Source organism: Cervus canadensis, chromosome 1 (genome assembly GCF_019320065.1).
Source record: "Cervus canadensis isolate Bull #8, Minnesota chromosome 1, ASM1932006v1, whole genome shotgun sequence".
Classification (NCBI taxonomy): domain Eukaryota; kingdom Metazoa; phylum Chordata; class Mammalia; order Artiodactyla; family Cervidae; genus Cervus; species Cervus canadensis.
The window spans coordinates 39,525,829-39,540,162 of NC_057386.1; the positions used below are offsets into that span (position 1 = coordinate 39,525,829).

At 36.7% G+C, this 14,334-nt stretch overlaps 1 protein-coding gene across 1 annotated transcript in view; it reads right to left on the bottom strand.

Moving 5' to 3' along the window:
* Positions 1–599: 599 nt before the first annotated feature.
* Positions 600–14,334, bottom strand: part of TAOK1 (TAO kinase 1) — a 96,897-nt gene continuing 83,162 nt past the window's right edge. The window contains exon 20 of the mRNA XM_043479194.1: positions 600–9,906. Coding sequence (XP_043335129.1) covers positions 9,445–9,906 — 462 coding nt within the window. The 3' untranslated portion in view covers positions 600–9,444. The remainder of the gene's footprint in view (positions 9,907–14,334) is intronic.

The following is a 14,334-nucleotide window of genomic DNA, read 5'->3' on the forward strand; positions in this document are numbered from 1 at the left end:
CTTCTATTCAATTAAGTAGGTAATCTCAATAATGCTTTTTAAAATGACACTTAAGACTACTTTCTAATTAAAAAAACACAGAAGCCCCAGTCCATGAAACTCCATCCCTCCAAATCAAGCCTTCTGACCAAAAAAAGTCATTTTAACAGGACTGGATTAGATGATACACACCTCATTCAGGGCTAGAATGTGGTGATTTTAAAATCTGGGAAGATAAACCCAGATGAAACCACCTTCAGAAGCTTTCTTTGCACAAGGTCCAAGAACTGCAAACAGCTGGGCATCCATGTGTACGGGAGGAACTGTAGTAATATAGACCACAACATACGTTTGTATAAAACTTAAGAACATGCATCAAACTGTTAGAACCTAAACTAGAATCATATCTCACAGCCACAACACAATAGGCTACTTCACTGCCTGGGCACACAGAATTTGAGGCAATTAGACTAGAGCTGACATCAGGGAGCTCATTCTTAGCTTAATCTCACTCATCCAGCACAGTGTCTGAGATTCAGTGATTATCCAATAAACAGTCATTGAACTGAAATATATTTAATGGAAATACAATTACTTAAAAAAACTGAGCAGACACTCCATGTACTAAAATTACTTTATTACAGTTGATTTTTTTTAAACATTTCCTTTGCTATGATACAAAGGATACTTACAAACAAAATATTACATATGACCTTGTTTTCGCTCTTATGTTCTGACAACTTGGTAACAGCTTTAAATGCACAATCTATACAATTAATACAGGTTATATATGAACTATAAGGTATGTTGAACCAGAAGAATACTGACAATATACTGTACAATAAGCCTTACCAGTTAGTGCTGCAAACCATTTCTGCCAAAAGGAAAATGCACATCTGTACAGTCACTTTTACCAGCTGGTGCTGACAGTGGGGGAGAGGCTTCTTCTCCATTGGAACCCTTGGGAAGCCTCCACTGTAGGTGTCTGTTTGGTCCAAAAATTAAGAGGACTATGTAGATTTAAAATTAGTCATCGGGAAAGTGGCAGAACATCACTTTCAACATGATAATCTCTCACCAAAAAAAATCACGTCCCAGCTTTAAAAGACCACGGTCCTTTGTCCACCATGAAAACCCGATAGGCTCAAGGGGCTTTGGGAGATGAGACGATGAAGGCTGCCAAAAAAGGAGGCAATAAACCAAGCCAAAATCTAGGTTTTGCAAAATCTTTTTTTTTCCCCCTTCACCAAAGGGAACTAGAAAAGTACAAATTCATTGATGAACCTCAATGGTAACAAATCAGTTAGCTGATAACCCTCATTTTATCTGGACCCCTGACGTGGGAATAACTGAAAGAGACTGTGGATTATATACACCATTTTTAGAAAAGAACCTTTTGCTTAGTTAAAATTTTCCATTTAGCCACCAAAGCTGGTCCTGGTCTATTACAGGTGTGCATTCATCTTTCAATGGTCTACTCAGAAATGATAAGGTTACAGCTTTTTTTCTTTTAAAAAAATTTTTTTAAATAAAAAAGCAATTGACTGAAGCATTTTTCTTTTTTTCGGTAAATAGCAAAAATAAAAATAAAAACCAACCCTGGCATTTGCACAAATAATGCAAATGGAGCGATATGGCCTTTAACGTAATGGGTTAGTAGAAAGGAAGAGAGAAGTGAAGAAAATTCAGAGAAAATGATGTATTGATTTTTCTTTTTAAAAATTTCTACAATACATGTGCAAAAAAATCATGCTGGTTGAGGAAAACAAAAGTAAATGAGTATATAAAACTAAAATCATAAATAATATGTTTGGATGACTGGTAAAAGCAGAAACCAACCTGGGTTACAAAAAGGATTATACATTCAAGATGCTCTTAAACCCAGTGGGATAACTTATGTTAAAACTGTGTTAATAGTTACGTTAAAAATCTCAAGTTTGTTTTTAAATCTTCACAATACAAGCAAAGCTGTTTTAAAATATACACTATACATATTTCTCATAGTCTCTCCAACCTCATTAATGCGCATTAGGCTATCCTTTTCATATACTAAAACAAGGGGTTTCTGAAAGCTAAATTGTTCAGAGCAACCCATCCATTATTTAAATGTTTATGTTTTAAATGGGTTAAAATCTTTAGCAGACTTACATAAATAGGATTTAGCAACACAAATGTTAATTTAAAAAACTCTAAAGCATTTACAAATGATCAGGTTGGAATAGTCTGGGGAAGTTATGTGCACTATACTTCAAAATGTTATTTACATCAGACCATTGCTTTTGTAAAAATTTCCCTAAAAGATAAAAAACAAATTTGGAGAATTAACCCATTCTAACCTAGCAGGGGAGGATCATAAAAGGAGAGGTAAAACAATAACAAAAGTATCTCTTAATAGAAACCCCACATATCCCTCTCCACTTGGATTTTGCCCTATGAAACCACCTGCAATTTCTAATAGGCTCATATATCAAATGTCAAGATAATGTAGTAAATTACCTTGTCAGATAAATTACTGGCCTCTAGTGGACTTAAAAAAAAATGTTTTTCTCACCTGTGTCTTCGGCTTGGATTATTTTGGACACAGGTATGTAATTAATTGGAGGGGCCCTCTAAACAGGCACAATTCCCATTTAATATAGAATAAAAGGTATGACATATAAAATGCTTTTGAGAGAAGAGGTGGTGGTTTCTTTGATATTATGAAATGCAAGAAAGCACATTTGGAATGGACACCAAAAAAGAGCTTTCTGGCAACACACCAGGGGCAGTCAACATTTTGATAAGCTAAATATACTTGTCTATGACTAAACAGGGGTTAGAAGGCTTCCAATATTTCCCCCCAGGTTTGTTTGATATGTGCCAGTCACATGGCCAGCTAGAATCTGCAAATATCAAGCAGTTCCATCCTTTTAAGTCACATAATTCATTCCATGACCATGTGTAATTATAGAAACAATAATGTTCATGCTGAGGCAATGTATTTGAGGGCTCAGAAAAAGCAAAATGTGCCACCGAGAGAAACCTGTTCCCATACAACTGGTCTTCATGCTTTCAAGTGGCCCTAATATACCTTTGATGCTAAGCCAAGCCATGCAAAAGCAGAGTACACACTTTTCATTAATATTAGTATCTCATTTCTAAACTCCACTGACCTCAGAGTTGCCATAGAAACATGAGTAATGAAAGCATACAAGTGAAGGTTCATGGATTTTAAAAAACGCATTTCCCTCATCTATGTTTACCAGTTTTTAATACCTTAGGTTACAAGGCATATCAAGGGATAATGACAAAGGAACATATGTAGTTCTGGAAATAGGAAAAATGCTCCAGAAATGGGATCAATGTGCCAGTAATAAGCATAGTTCATTTAAAAATTCAGCGAGAGCCCAATAAACAGTTCCAAGCCATAATGTTATCTATCACCTGCATTAATTTATACAAACATTAAAACTCTTGCACTTTATAGACAAAACACACTTCTGTAAACATGGCCACTGGGGGAGGGAGGCTCCCTACCTCATTCATGATTGAGAACATGTAATCATTATATTAAATAAAACGACTCTGCTTCAAACAATTTTAAACCTGACCAATCATTAAACTTAACTTCCCCCTGTTTAACAACATTGAAGCATTAATTCTAAAAATGTCACCTAGGATGGTTTCAGGGTTAGATGCTAGGACCACAACTGGCAATGACAGCAACTCCTCTCTAGCTGGCACAGACTTATAAACTTTAGTACAAAAACAAAAAAAAATACAGAAACTAGGTCAATTTGTTAGCTACATATTTACAGATAATTACATGATTTCTCCACTCACAATTGCTAAAAACTATGAGTGAAAAGGAAACTGTGCAGGTTGAATTACCCGTACTTTGGGGGGAATTCTGGGGTATCAAGATACCCTCTTCATTCATTCACAAGTCTCATCTTCTCTCCACTTTTTCAAGGCAAACTACCTACAGATGTCTAAATTAATATATCCAATGGGCATCCTGTTTCAGAGAGGATTAACCTTTTTCTCTAAAAAAGAATCTCTTGTATATTTAAAAATAAAACAAACCCAACACAATCAAACGGATACACACACACACACACACACACACGCACACATCCTCTGAAACTTCAAAAAGTTCTGATTGTTGGGTAACAGTTAACAGTGATGGTGACATAGTAAATGGCTCCCCAGTTTTTATTCTCTGCCTTTATTTTCTTTAAAGGAGATCTATTTTGGGGTGGGTGAGAGGGAAGTGCAAGTTTAAGAAATCCACAACAGGCAGATAAGGTGCATACTAATTTATGTATTTATGATCTGAGGACTACTATTAGGCCAAATGGATTCTCTTCCCTTGCATGAATGAAATTTTGGAAATCTGAATATAAGTAAGGGAAGAATTAGTCAATGTGACTTTAAAAGGGGCTACCAGAATTCAGTAGAAAATATAAACACACAACAAAGGAAGAGTTCTCAGCTTCACTTTCTTTTTCTAGACAGTGTTTAATAAAACTTCTTTACAAATTAAGTCATTTCCAATGTAGACTCATTGTAGTGATTTAATAAAAGTGCAGACAACATAACCAGACACACAGCAAAATAGACTTCAATCAGTAGTCCTTGCATACAAGAGGCAAGTCTGCTAAGTGTACAGCATACTCTTCATCCTTTAAGGAATCTGAGGATGGAAAATTTCCAGTTCTTAACAACTGAGAGTAAGTGAGGGTAATGCTACAACCTGGTTGGGGGCACTATCATGAAAGATGAGGGAAAACAGAGAATCAGTTTCTCTTTAACAATAATGTGTATTTTGGTAAGCAACTCCAAGATGACAGTCCAAGTTTTAGATCTGTTCCTTAGAGAAGACAAAATTTTTTTAAGACATAAGAGCCTCCTCTTTCACCATTATAGGAGATTCACACTTAAACACCTTAAATATATTATTTTCTGACTTGAATACACACTAGACACTTCACATTGTGAGCATGGAACAAAATGCAGGGCCATATAAACTTCCTAGGAAAGGGTTGCAGTGTGGGGCCAAATCTGTGCTTAAAAAGATTTGCCTCTGAAGGGGTGGACAGTACATGAAGAACTCACTATTAGCAAGCAAGAAGAGGCAGCTGAAAGGAGAAAGCCCCTTGCCAATACCAAATCCTTCTCTCCCAGTGGCCATTTCCTGTTGATTTTATTAAGAGAATCTTAGATGCTTTAGCAGTAATTCCTTTCTTGAATGTTTTGGTCCTTAGCAAAGTTTATAATTATTATCATCATTATTAATGGAACACAAAGGGTAAGAGGATCAATGGCACCAACACTAAGAAATATGTATGGAGTGCACATGAAGATTATGTGATTTATTGGTTCTCTTTTATCTCTGCAGAGGAATCACCACCAGTGTTTTTTAGTTTCCATGGTTCATTTCTCTCTGCATCACTATCTTTCACTGCATCACAACACAAACTCACAGGAACACTAACTGGTTCCTTCCCCAGCATTACTTTACTGCACTGGAACTTATGGTTCCACGTTTTACTTAACTTTCTTTCCACCCACTCAAGTGCTAAGAAAGGATCAAAAAAGAAAAGACTGCATCTAATGACCACCTTCTCATAAATATCAACCCAGAGTATTCAATTGTTAAGAAACACATGCATTCTTGCCTTAACTGAGGACTGAAATAACGAAACAAAATAACAGAACCTTAAGTGCCCTGATGGAAATGTACAGTATGAGTTATATCCATCTATCTATACACACATATAGACACTCATATGTATATACAATATATACATACAAATGATAATAGCTATACCAAAAATGTGCATATTTAACACAGTTTTTAAAAGCCAGTAGATTATGGTATAATACAATTTATTTCCACTAGTGATGGCACAAATGGAGAAATGCAAAGGAGGTGTTTCAAGTACAATAGAGTCATTTTTCACAGGTGAAAATAAACAGTATTATTCCAGTGTCCAACACAATGTATTCTATAAAAGTTTAAAATGCCAGACATAAAGTAGAAAGTTTCTAAAGTCTGCCTTATGGTTTGAAAAAGATACTCAAAGAGTTTTTGATTTTTGAAAAGGGGGAGAGGAAAAATAGGTGGGAGTGGGAGAAAGTCAAGGACAGTTTCTTTAGTGAACTAAACGGTGTTTACTTGATGTCTAGGCAGCTGAAAATCATAATGACTATGCTAAAAAGTTCAATTTACCAATAAACCCTTGGCCTAGAGTACCAAGTATCTCATATCCGTGGGTGTGGCTTCAATTCCAGGACTGTTCATCTCTAGGCACAGAAATGACTTAGAAAAGAATGGCAGCTCTGAATAAAATATAAACATATTTTCTATCTAATGTTATCTATATAATGAAAATGCTTCCAGATACTTTTAATTTGGAGTTAGAGCTGACTTTAATAAGGGGAAAAATAAATGCAAAAGGAAGGGAACCCCATTAGGAACAATGTATCAAGGTATGAGGTTTTGCATTTTTCAAATGCTAACTTAAAAAAGGGGGAGAGAGTGAACCTAAGAAACTTACACTGCCAAGCTCTGGATGCCAGACATAGCATATATGACTTTCTGATATGTGTGGACAAATTTCCCATACTTTTTATTTTCTCAAACACATTTATATATAGTGAACACCAACACTGGGGAGGAGGTAGTAGTACTTTGATCAAATGTTGACGTCTGTACACTGATTCAGAAAGTGCCTGCTTCTTTCTTTAGGATCTCTCAAAACCTTTTAAATTTTCTTGCTACAAGCTTTACTCTGATGATTCCTACTGTGTATGATATTCTTCAGAAGTTAGATCTTACAAACACACAGAAATCAATTAATTTGAACCATTTTTGCAAACTATGTATACTTTAATTAAAATTAACTTAATGGAATAATCCAGGTATAGTCATGACCTACATGTAAAACTGGTTGCCACACAAATCAGATACAAAGACCTATTGGATAGACATCTGGAGTCAGTATTCAATCACAATTTTACAAGTACATACGGTCTGCATGAATTCAATAACTCAATTTGACTAATGCAAGTCCACAAGTGGACTTTAACATGTATTATTGGTAGTATTTTTTAAAGAGTTTTGTATGTAAAATTGATCTGCACTTCTATTCCACCCCTCCAATAGTACAGAGGGGCCAGATCTAGTAAGAATTTTTATAAAAGGTATCAAATTCATTATATTTTTATACATGTTATTAATTCTAAAGCTCTCTCCTATCATTTTCCTCCAAATAGGTAGACACCTCAGTTTGCTTGAAATACTGTATACAACACGAAAGCAAAAAGACAGAAAATTAAAAGCTCCTTTCATTAGACAGACAAGTAAGTACATATCATGTTCACCTAAAAACTGGTGATTTCAAGCCTGGCCAAGAGGACAATGTACCAGAGTGCTACCTAAAACACTGCCTAAAATTGTGTGTGAGTTCTACTGTGATCTTGGTTTTTAAAAGATTTACATTAATTTTTCTTCCAGTTACCTTTAAATGAATGCCAGAAATTCCTAAAGGGGAGGATTCATGGAGATTAGACTTGACATACCCGGGGAAGACTTAAATTTGGTTGAGAAAACCAAGATTTCAACAAACAGATTACTGGTTGGTCATTTGCCTGGATCTAGTTGAACAGTATCATTGAGAGGGCCTTAGAAAATTCTACCTGTGAGTCCTCTGACTATATGAAAAGCAGGATCCAGAGTTAGCAGCAAGGGTTCTTCAAGACAAGGGAGGGGGCAAAACAATAACTTGTAAGAAACTCTGATCTATCACTGAAAAGAACGTTTCTTTTTCCTTCAAGTCATACTCACAGCTTCCTACCCACCTTCAACTAAATTTCCACACTAGCAGTGGAATACCAAGTAACATCTAACTTTCAGCATTGGGTTGATCCTTCATTGCAAAACAAAATAAAACAAAACAAAACGTGCCCCTCTGTGGGAAAAAATAAAAAAGTTAGCGTTTGTCAAGAGATTCCCTGACCACCATAACTTACCTTACTTTTTTTTTTTTTCTAATTTACCAAACTAGCTAGTTCCTTTTCAGTAGTACTTTAGCACTGAGGCTAGAGACTTCTGGAAGTGGTGTTTCCTGTTGTGTGATGTTAACATGATGCCGAATGGTCACTAAGTCTCAAGGAAATAGAAGTTTGTAAAGTATTGCAGCAACAAAAACAGCAATTTAAAAAAAAAAAAAAAAAGAGGACCTGCACACGCAGCAAAATCTACAGTGGTGATGAGGATTAGTCAGCAGCTGGTAAAGTCATTGGCTCAGTGACTCCTGGTTCACTATGGCAGCTAAACATTTAAACAATTGGCTACTCTACTTGTAAACAGGAAATCCCATAAGCCAAAAGGGGGTAATCAAAGTATGTCTATGTAGTGTGGTGAAAATTCCAATAGATGGCAATTTGCAAATATGGCATCATTCAAATACCTCTGGCATTTGATTTGTATTGGCTATATATCTTTGTTTTTGTACAAAGTATAAGTACTGTTTGGGGTCTTGGAAGCTATAGAGCTTAGCTAGGATGAGATATCACAGTATAAGCAACGAAACGTCAGGATACAGAGGCTTCATCTCCTCACTCTTGCTGCTGAACATACCCACCATATGAACTTTCAGGGGCCTCTCTCACCCTTCATGTCTTCCCCTTTAAAGGCTCACAGGTTCATTGATACAATTCCCACACCATCTGTGATCTCCTTAAGCACCTCCATCTCACTATGCCACAAAGAAGGCACAATTGAATGCACCAAAAAAAAAAAAAAAAAAAATTCACTGACAAATCTATGCAGCATTCAGAAAAAGAACTAAATTGTTTCCTACTCTCTGAAAAAGTCAATGCAACCCTTTAGTGTTCATGGATTTCCATGTTCTTTTCCACCCCAAATGAGGCTGAGAAGTCAGACCAATTTTATAAAGAAAATACATTGGTAAGGGGATACAGATGTGTTTCAGTAAGACCTTGTTTCAGCATATGCTGCCTGCTGTGAGTGGCTTATAAGAATCTGGGGTATGTAGAAAGGCTTTAGATCTTTTCACACCCTTCTTAGGATATATCATTGCCCTAAAGTGATGACTCAAGATACATTGCTGCATTCTATTTTTGCAGTATTCAAAAATACCCATCTACCCAATTTCTTATAACCACAGGCTTCATACATATATATGTGTGTGTGTGTATTTGTATACACACCTACATGACAATTCCCCTTTGCAAAATTTCTTCAAAATTAAAAAAAAAAACAACCTGGCAGCCAAATACTATGACATCCCAATTAGTAAACACAAAACAGAACGCTTTACAAAAATGAGTAAGATATACCATATGCACTCAGCTTCCACACTGTAGTACCCAAGTGAGGAGGCTGCTGTGACGATGTCTGTAGGCAGTTTCTTTTGGCAGACAGCTCCAGCGGAATCGCCACTCTCAATTATTAAGTTATGTATAAGACATGTGTGACCCATTGGATATTTGAGAAGTGACACTCGTGCTTCTGCTCATGCCCTGCTCCGTCCGTCCCCCAGAAGCTGTCCGCCTTAGAGCCTGAGGGCTATTGCGGACTCCCATACTGCTACCTCGGGGTACCCCTTGCATTGGCCCCGAGGGGTGACCCCACGGCTGGGGTCCACCTTGCATTGGATGGCCCCAAGCTTGTGGTGGGCCACCCATGGGATGACCCCAGTGAGGTCCTGGACCCCCGGTTGGATTGTGAGACCAACCAGAAGCTCCCGGGTAGCTGTGGCTGAATGCCTCAGGGGAGAGATTAGAAAGGACCATGTTACTAAAACCTAGTCTCATGCTTTCAGAGTCAAAAGCTTCAATTTCTCTGGCTTGACGTTCCAGCAGGCTTCGTATTCGTTCTGTGCGTTCATTCTGCAAAGCCAACATTTCTTCTTCAATCTGTTGGGGGTTAGAGGGAAGCAAAAAGAAAGCTGGTTTATTTTTTAAAATCTATAAACTAATAAGGAAGTCATAATTAGTCAGCTTTGAAGTGAATCATAAAGGTCACACTGGCTATTTTGTGGATGTATATTTAAAAATCAAAGAGATATACTATAGAAATCATACACAATTTATACTTCTAAGATGTGTAAAACCAAATTCTTAAAAGCAAAGGCAATAACCTCTATTGAAATAATAAATCAAGGCAATCATCATCAATGGCTACTAAATCATTACGTAAAACACTGAACCATTAGGTAAAACACTGAAGACACCTGGGACTCTCCTGGGCCAATCTTGTAAATAACAATACCTTAGCCATCCCTGTCTCTAGATTGTCAACTGGATGACTTCTGAGTGACTGAGTGACAGTCACGTAGTCGTGTCCAGCTCTTTGCGACCCCATGGACTATAGAGCCTGCCAAGCTCCTCTGTCCATGGAAATCTCCAGGCAAGAATACTGGAGTGGGAAAAAAAAGAAAAAGAATACTGGAGTGGGTTGCCATTTCCTTCTGCAGGGGATCTTCCCAAGCCAGGGATCAAACATAGGTCTCCTGCACTGAAGGCAGATTCTTTGCCATCTGAGCCACCAGGAAAGCCTAAAACACTGAATAAAAAATGAAAATGGGTGAAGGGAAATTAGCGTTATCAGACACGCCAAAATGTCACTCTATTAAATGTGGTATTGGTGTAGGGACAAATTATTAGTGAAATAGAAATAAAGATCTCAGTTTGTAGGTTTTTAAAGCAGGACAAAAGCATTAATTAATTCAATGGGGAAAAGATGAATGTTTAACAAATAACATAGGCACAATGGCCAACTATCTGGAAGGAAATAAAAATGGAACTCCATCTTACACCATATTTCAGATACACCAAAGCCTTAAGTGAAAAGCAAACAAACACAATCCATAAAGTTTTCATTAAAAAGTTAGGAGACTCTATATACCTAGAAATTAAGTGGTTGGGTAGCCATCATAATCAGTTCTGGAAAACTGGAAGGTATTACAAAAAAGTGTAGTTGACTGTACATACATTTTTTAAAAAATGTAAAATAATTCATAATAAAGTCGACAGGCAATGAAAAAAGTTCATGTAGAACTTTTTTATGATAAAATTGATAATTGCCTAAACCCACTGACCAATATTAATATCACTTAAAAGGGGGACAGCTAAACATTATATATCTCCTGATGTAATGCAAAAGGAAGTACATAGTAACCCTCATGAAAATTCCTTGCAAAAAATTTTTAAAAAGAGAATTTAAATATAATCATATCTCTGGATCTAATTACCAACTGATGGGAAATAGGAAGTAAAAGAGAGAAGGATACATTTTTAAATGACACCAGAGGACACAATAAGCCAAAACTGGAATTCCTACAGAGCAAATGATCCAATTCAAATGAAAAAAAAAAAAAAAAAACACGGGGGTAAGAGGGTCCTATTATAGACTTGTTGACTTAAAAGACAATTAACCAAAAGCAGTATCTGGACCTTGTTTGGACCCCAATCCAAATAAGGAATTCAACATTTATAGTTATGTTACTATTTTGCTGAAATTTTAACGTAAATGAAATAAGAAAAGTCATAAAAGGGCTTCATGTGGGCCAAGTGAGGCTTACTTGTTGTTATACTCTGTTAGTGGTGGTGGTTTAGTCACCAAGTTGTGTCTGACTCTTATGACCCGATGGACTGTACCTGCCAAGCTCCTCTGTCCATGGGATTCTCCAGGCAAGAATACTGGAGTGGGTTGCCATTTCCTTCTCCAGGGGATCTTCCCAACCCAGGAATCGAACCCAGGTCTCCTGCACTGCAGGCAGATTCTTTACCAACTGAGCTATGAGGGAAGCCCCAACCCTAACCCTACTCTGTTAGTGCCAAACCTAAAGGAACAATTCTTGATTCTGTGGAGATTAAAGTAATCTTCAAAGAGAATTACCCAGCACGAAACAACCAATATTCACTCTGGTACCACCTCTATTTTCAGATGACTGTTTCTTATCTGTATAGCCAGTAAGTACAAAGTGCAGAAAATATAGTTGTTAAGATTTTTCGGTTTTTATACAGAGGGTACCTTGCCTTGGTAGCTGCCAACTGATCCCAAACTGCTTTACTGTTATGCACTTCAGTTGAAATGTAAATATTGGCCCTAAAAATCAAGAAGCAACTCAAAATAGATTTATGTATTTATCACTCTACTGTTCCTTCATTATTTGTAATACTAACTAATCGAACATATTTTCTCTTATCAAATTAATATAAGCCATATTAAAAAAGTAAAATAGAGGAATTCTTTGGCAGTCCAGTGGTTAGGGCTCTGCACATCCACTGCAGGGGGCTCAGGTTTGATTCCTGGTTCAGGGAACTAAGATCCCACATGCTGCATGGTATGCCCTTCTCTCTCCCAAAAAAAAGTAAAAAAAGAAAAAAAAAAACATTCTACCATATTAATATAGCCACTACTAGCATTAATTCAATTCACTTTTATTCAATACGTCATAAGCATTTTTCTATATTAATACTATCTTTATAGCCATCATTTAAATGGCTGAATAAGATTTTTTAAGTGGCTTGGCTATAATTAATTATAGCTCTGTTTTAGGTGGCTATATATTTTAAAACATTATGAAGTATGCTATAATTACCATATTTATGCATCTTATTTTTCCTATATTTGGATTTCTTTTCCTTAGAATAAATTCTCAAAGTCTTAAATATGTAACATTTCCCAAGCTCAATATATACTTCCAAGTTGCTTTGCAAAATGCACTAACTATGTATGCGAGTGCCACTGCACCGTGACCAATGCATATCAGTTTTATGCACACATTTTACTAGGCTTTGTAGAACATGTCCACTTAGTTCATATATTGAAATAAGACTGTGTAAGATACTAACCAGCATTAACTCTGAACCACTAGGTGGAGCTACAAATACAAATACATAGCCCTACTCCAGTACTTTAAATCGTATCTAGATTACTTATATACCCTATACAACGTAAATACTATGTAAATAGTTGCTGAGGCTTGGAGCAAACTGCAGTTTTGCTTTCTGGAACTTTTGGGAACTTTCTGGAATTTTCTTTCCCCTGAGTACTTTCAATCATAATCTGTTAGTTGAATCCATGAATGCAGAACCCACCGGTGTCGGGGAGCTGACTGTAAATAGTGCCAATATTTCTCTTACAACACCACAGAAGTTTCCATTTTAGTAATAATTTTTTAAAATAACTTTTTCCTTTTAAAAAAATTATTCATTTCTTTATTTTAGGCTGCACTGGGTCTTCACTGCCGTGCGTGGGCTTTCTCTGGATGCAGCAAGCAGGAGCTGCGATCCAGCAGCTGTGTGCGGGCTTCTCACTGCGTTGGCTTCCACTGTTGCACAGCACCGGCTCTAGGTGTTTGGGCTTCAGCAGTTGTAGCACTCAGGCTTCAGTGGCCTCGCAGCATGTGGGGTCTTCTCGGACCAGGGAATAAACCCATGTTCCCTGCATTGGCATGTGCATTCTTGATCACTGTACCATCGCAAAAGTCCAATGATAATTTCTTGAAGCATAAGAGACATTATTTAAGACTGAATTTTAATAAGCAAGCTGGAATCAGATTTATGAAATCTGTACATGGGACAAACTAGACTCTTCTCAATATTTATATGTGTTTCTATTTTTCCCATTATGAATGGGAAACATAAGTGAGATAATTTTTAGAGGCAAGTACCCCTCGAAGAAGCCAGTGATGAGAGTTGTGACAGAAAGGAATATTTTATTTAGGTAACCTATTCGTATTTATATTTTAAGAATATATTTTTAATTCAGTAAGGCATTCTATTTTTTTCAGAAGAGCTACTGGAAGTAGAAGAAAATCTGTGGACCAATGGTCTAGAAACCATGACAACTTTTGATAAATTAGGCAAGTGCTAACATACAAAGGATCATTGGACCTAAGACTAATCACCTGCTGGGAACTTATGGCTCAGGAATTCTAAACATAGCTCTGAATCCTGGGTACAACTGGTATTCTATTACTTCTCATGACAAAACTTTCCTTTATCTTTCAAAGTTTAAAAATCTCTGTCCATTAGCTTTTCCCCCAAATATGCACACACACACAAAACACAGCTATAATACCTTAAAGAATGGAAATGAATTTGGGGGTTCTAGTTCTAGTCTCTAATATATCTGACAAAGAATAAGTTAAAAGAGAGAAGAGAGACGGGAGAAAAAGATACATCTAGAAGTAACATTTTCAGCTTGTGTAGAACAGGTTTTATGTTCTGTACCCTAGTACTCTTCCACCAATCTGTATAGTTCCAGGCCCAGGATATAAGAGTAAAGTATATGTTCCAAATCCTTTGCCTCTGCCTCTCTCAGGCAACTACTAA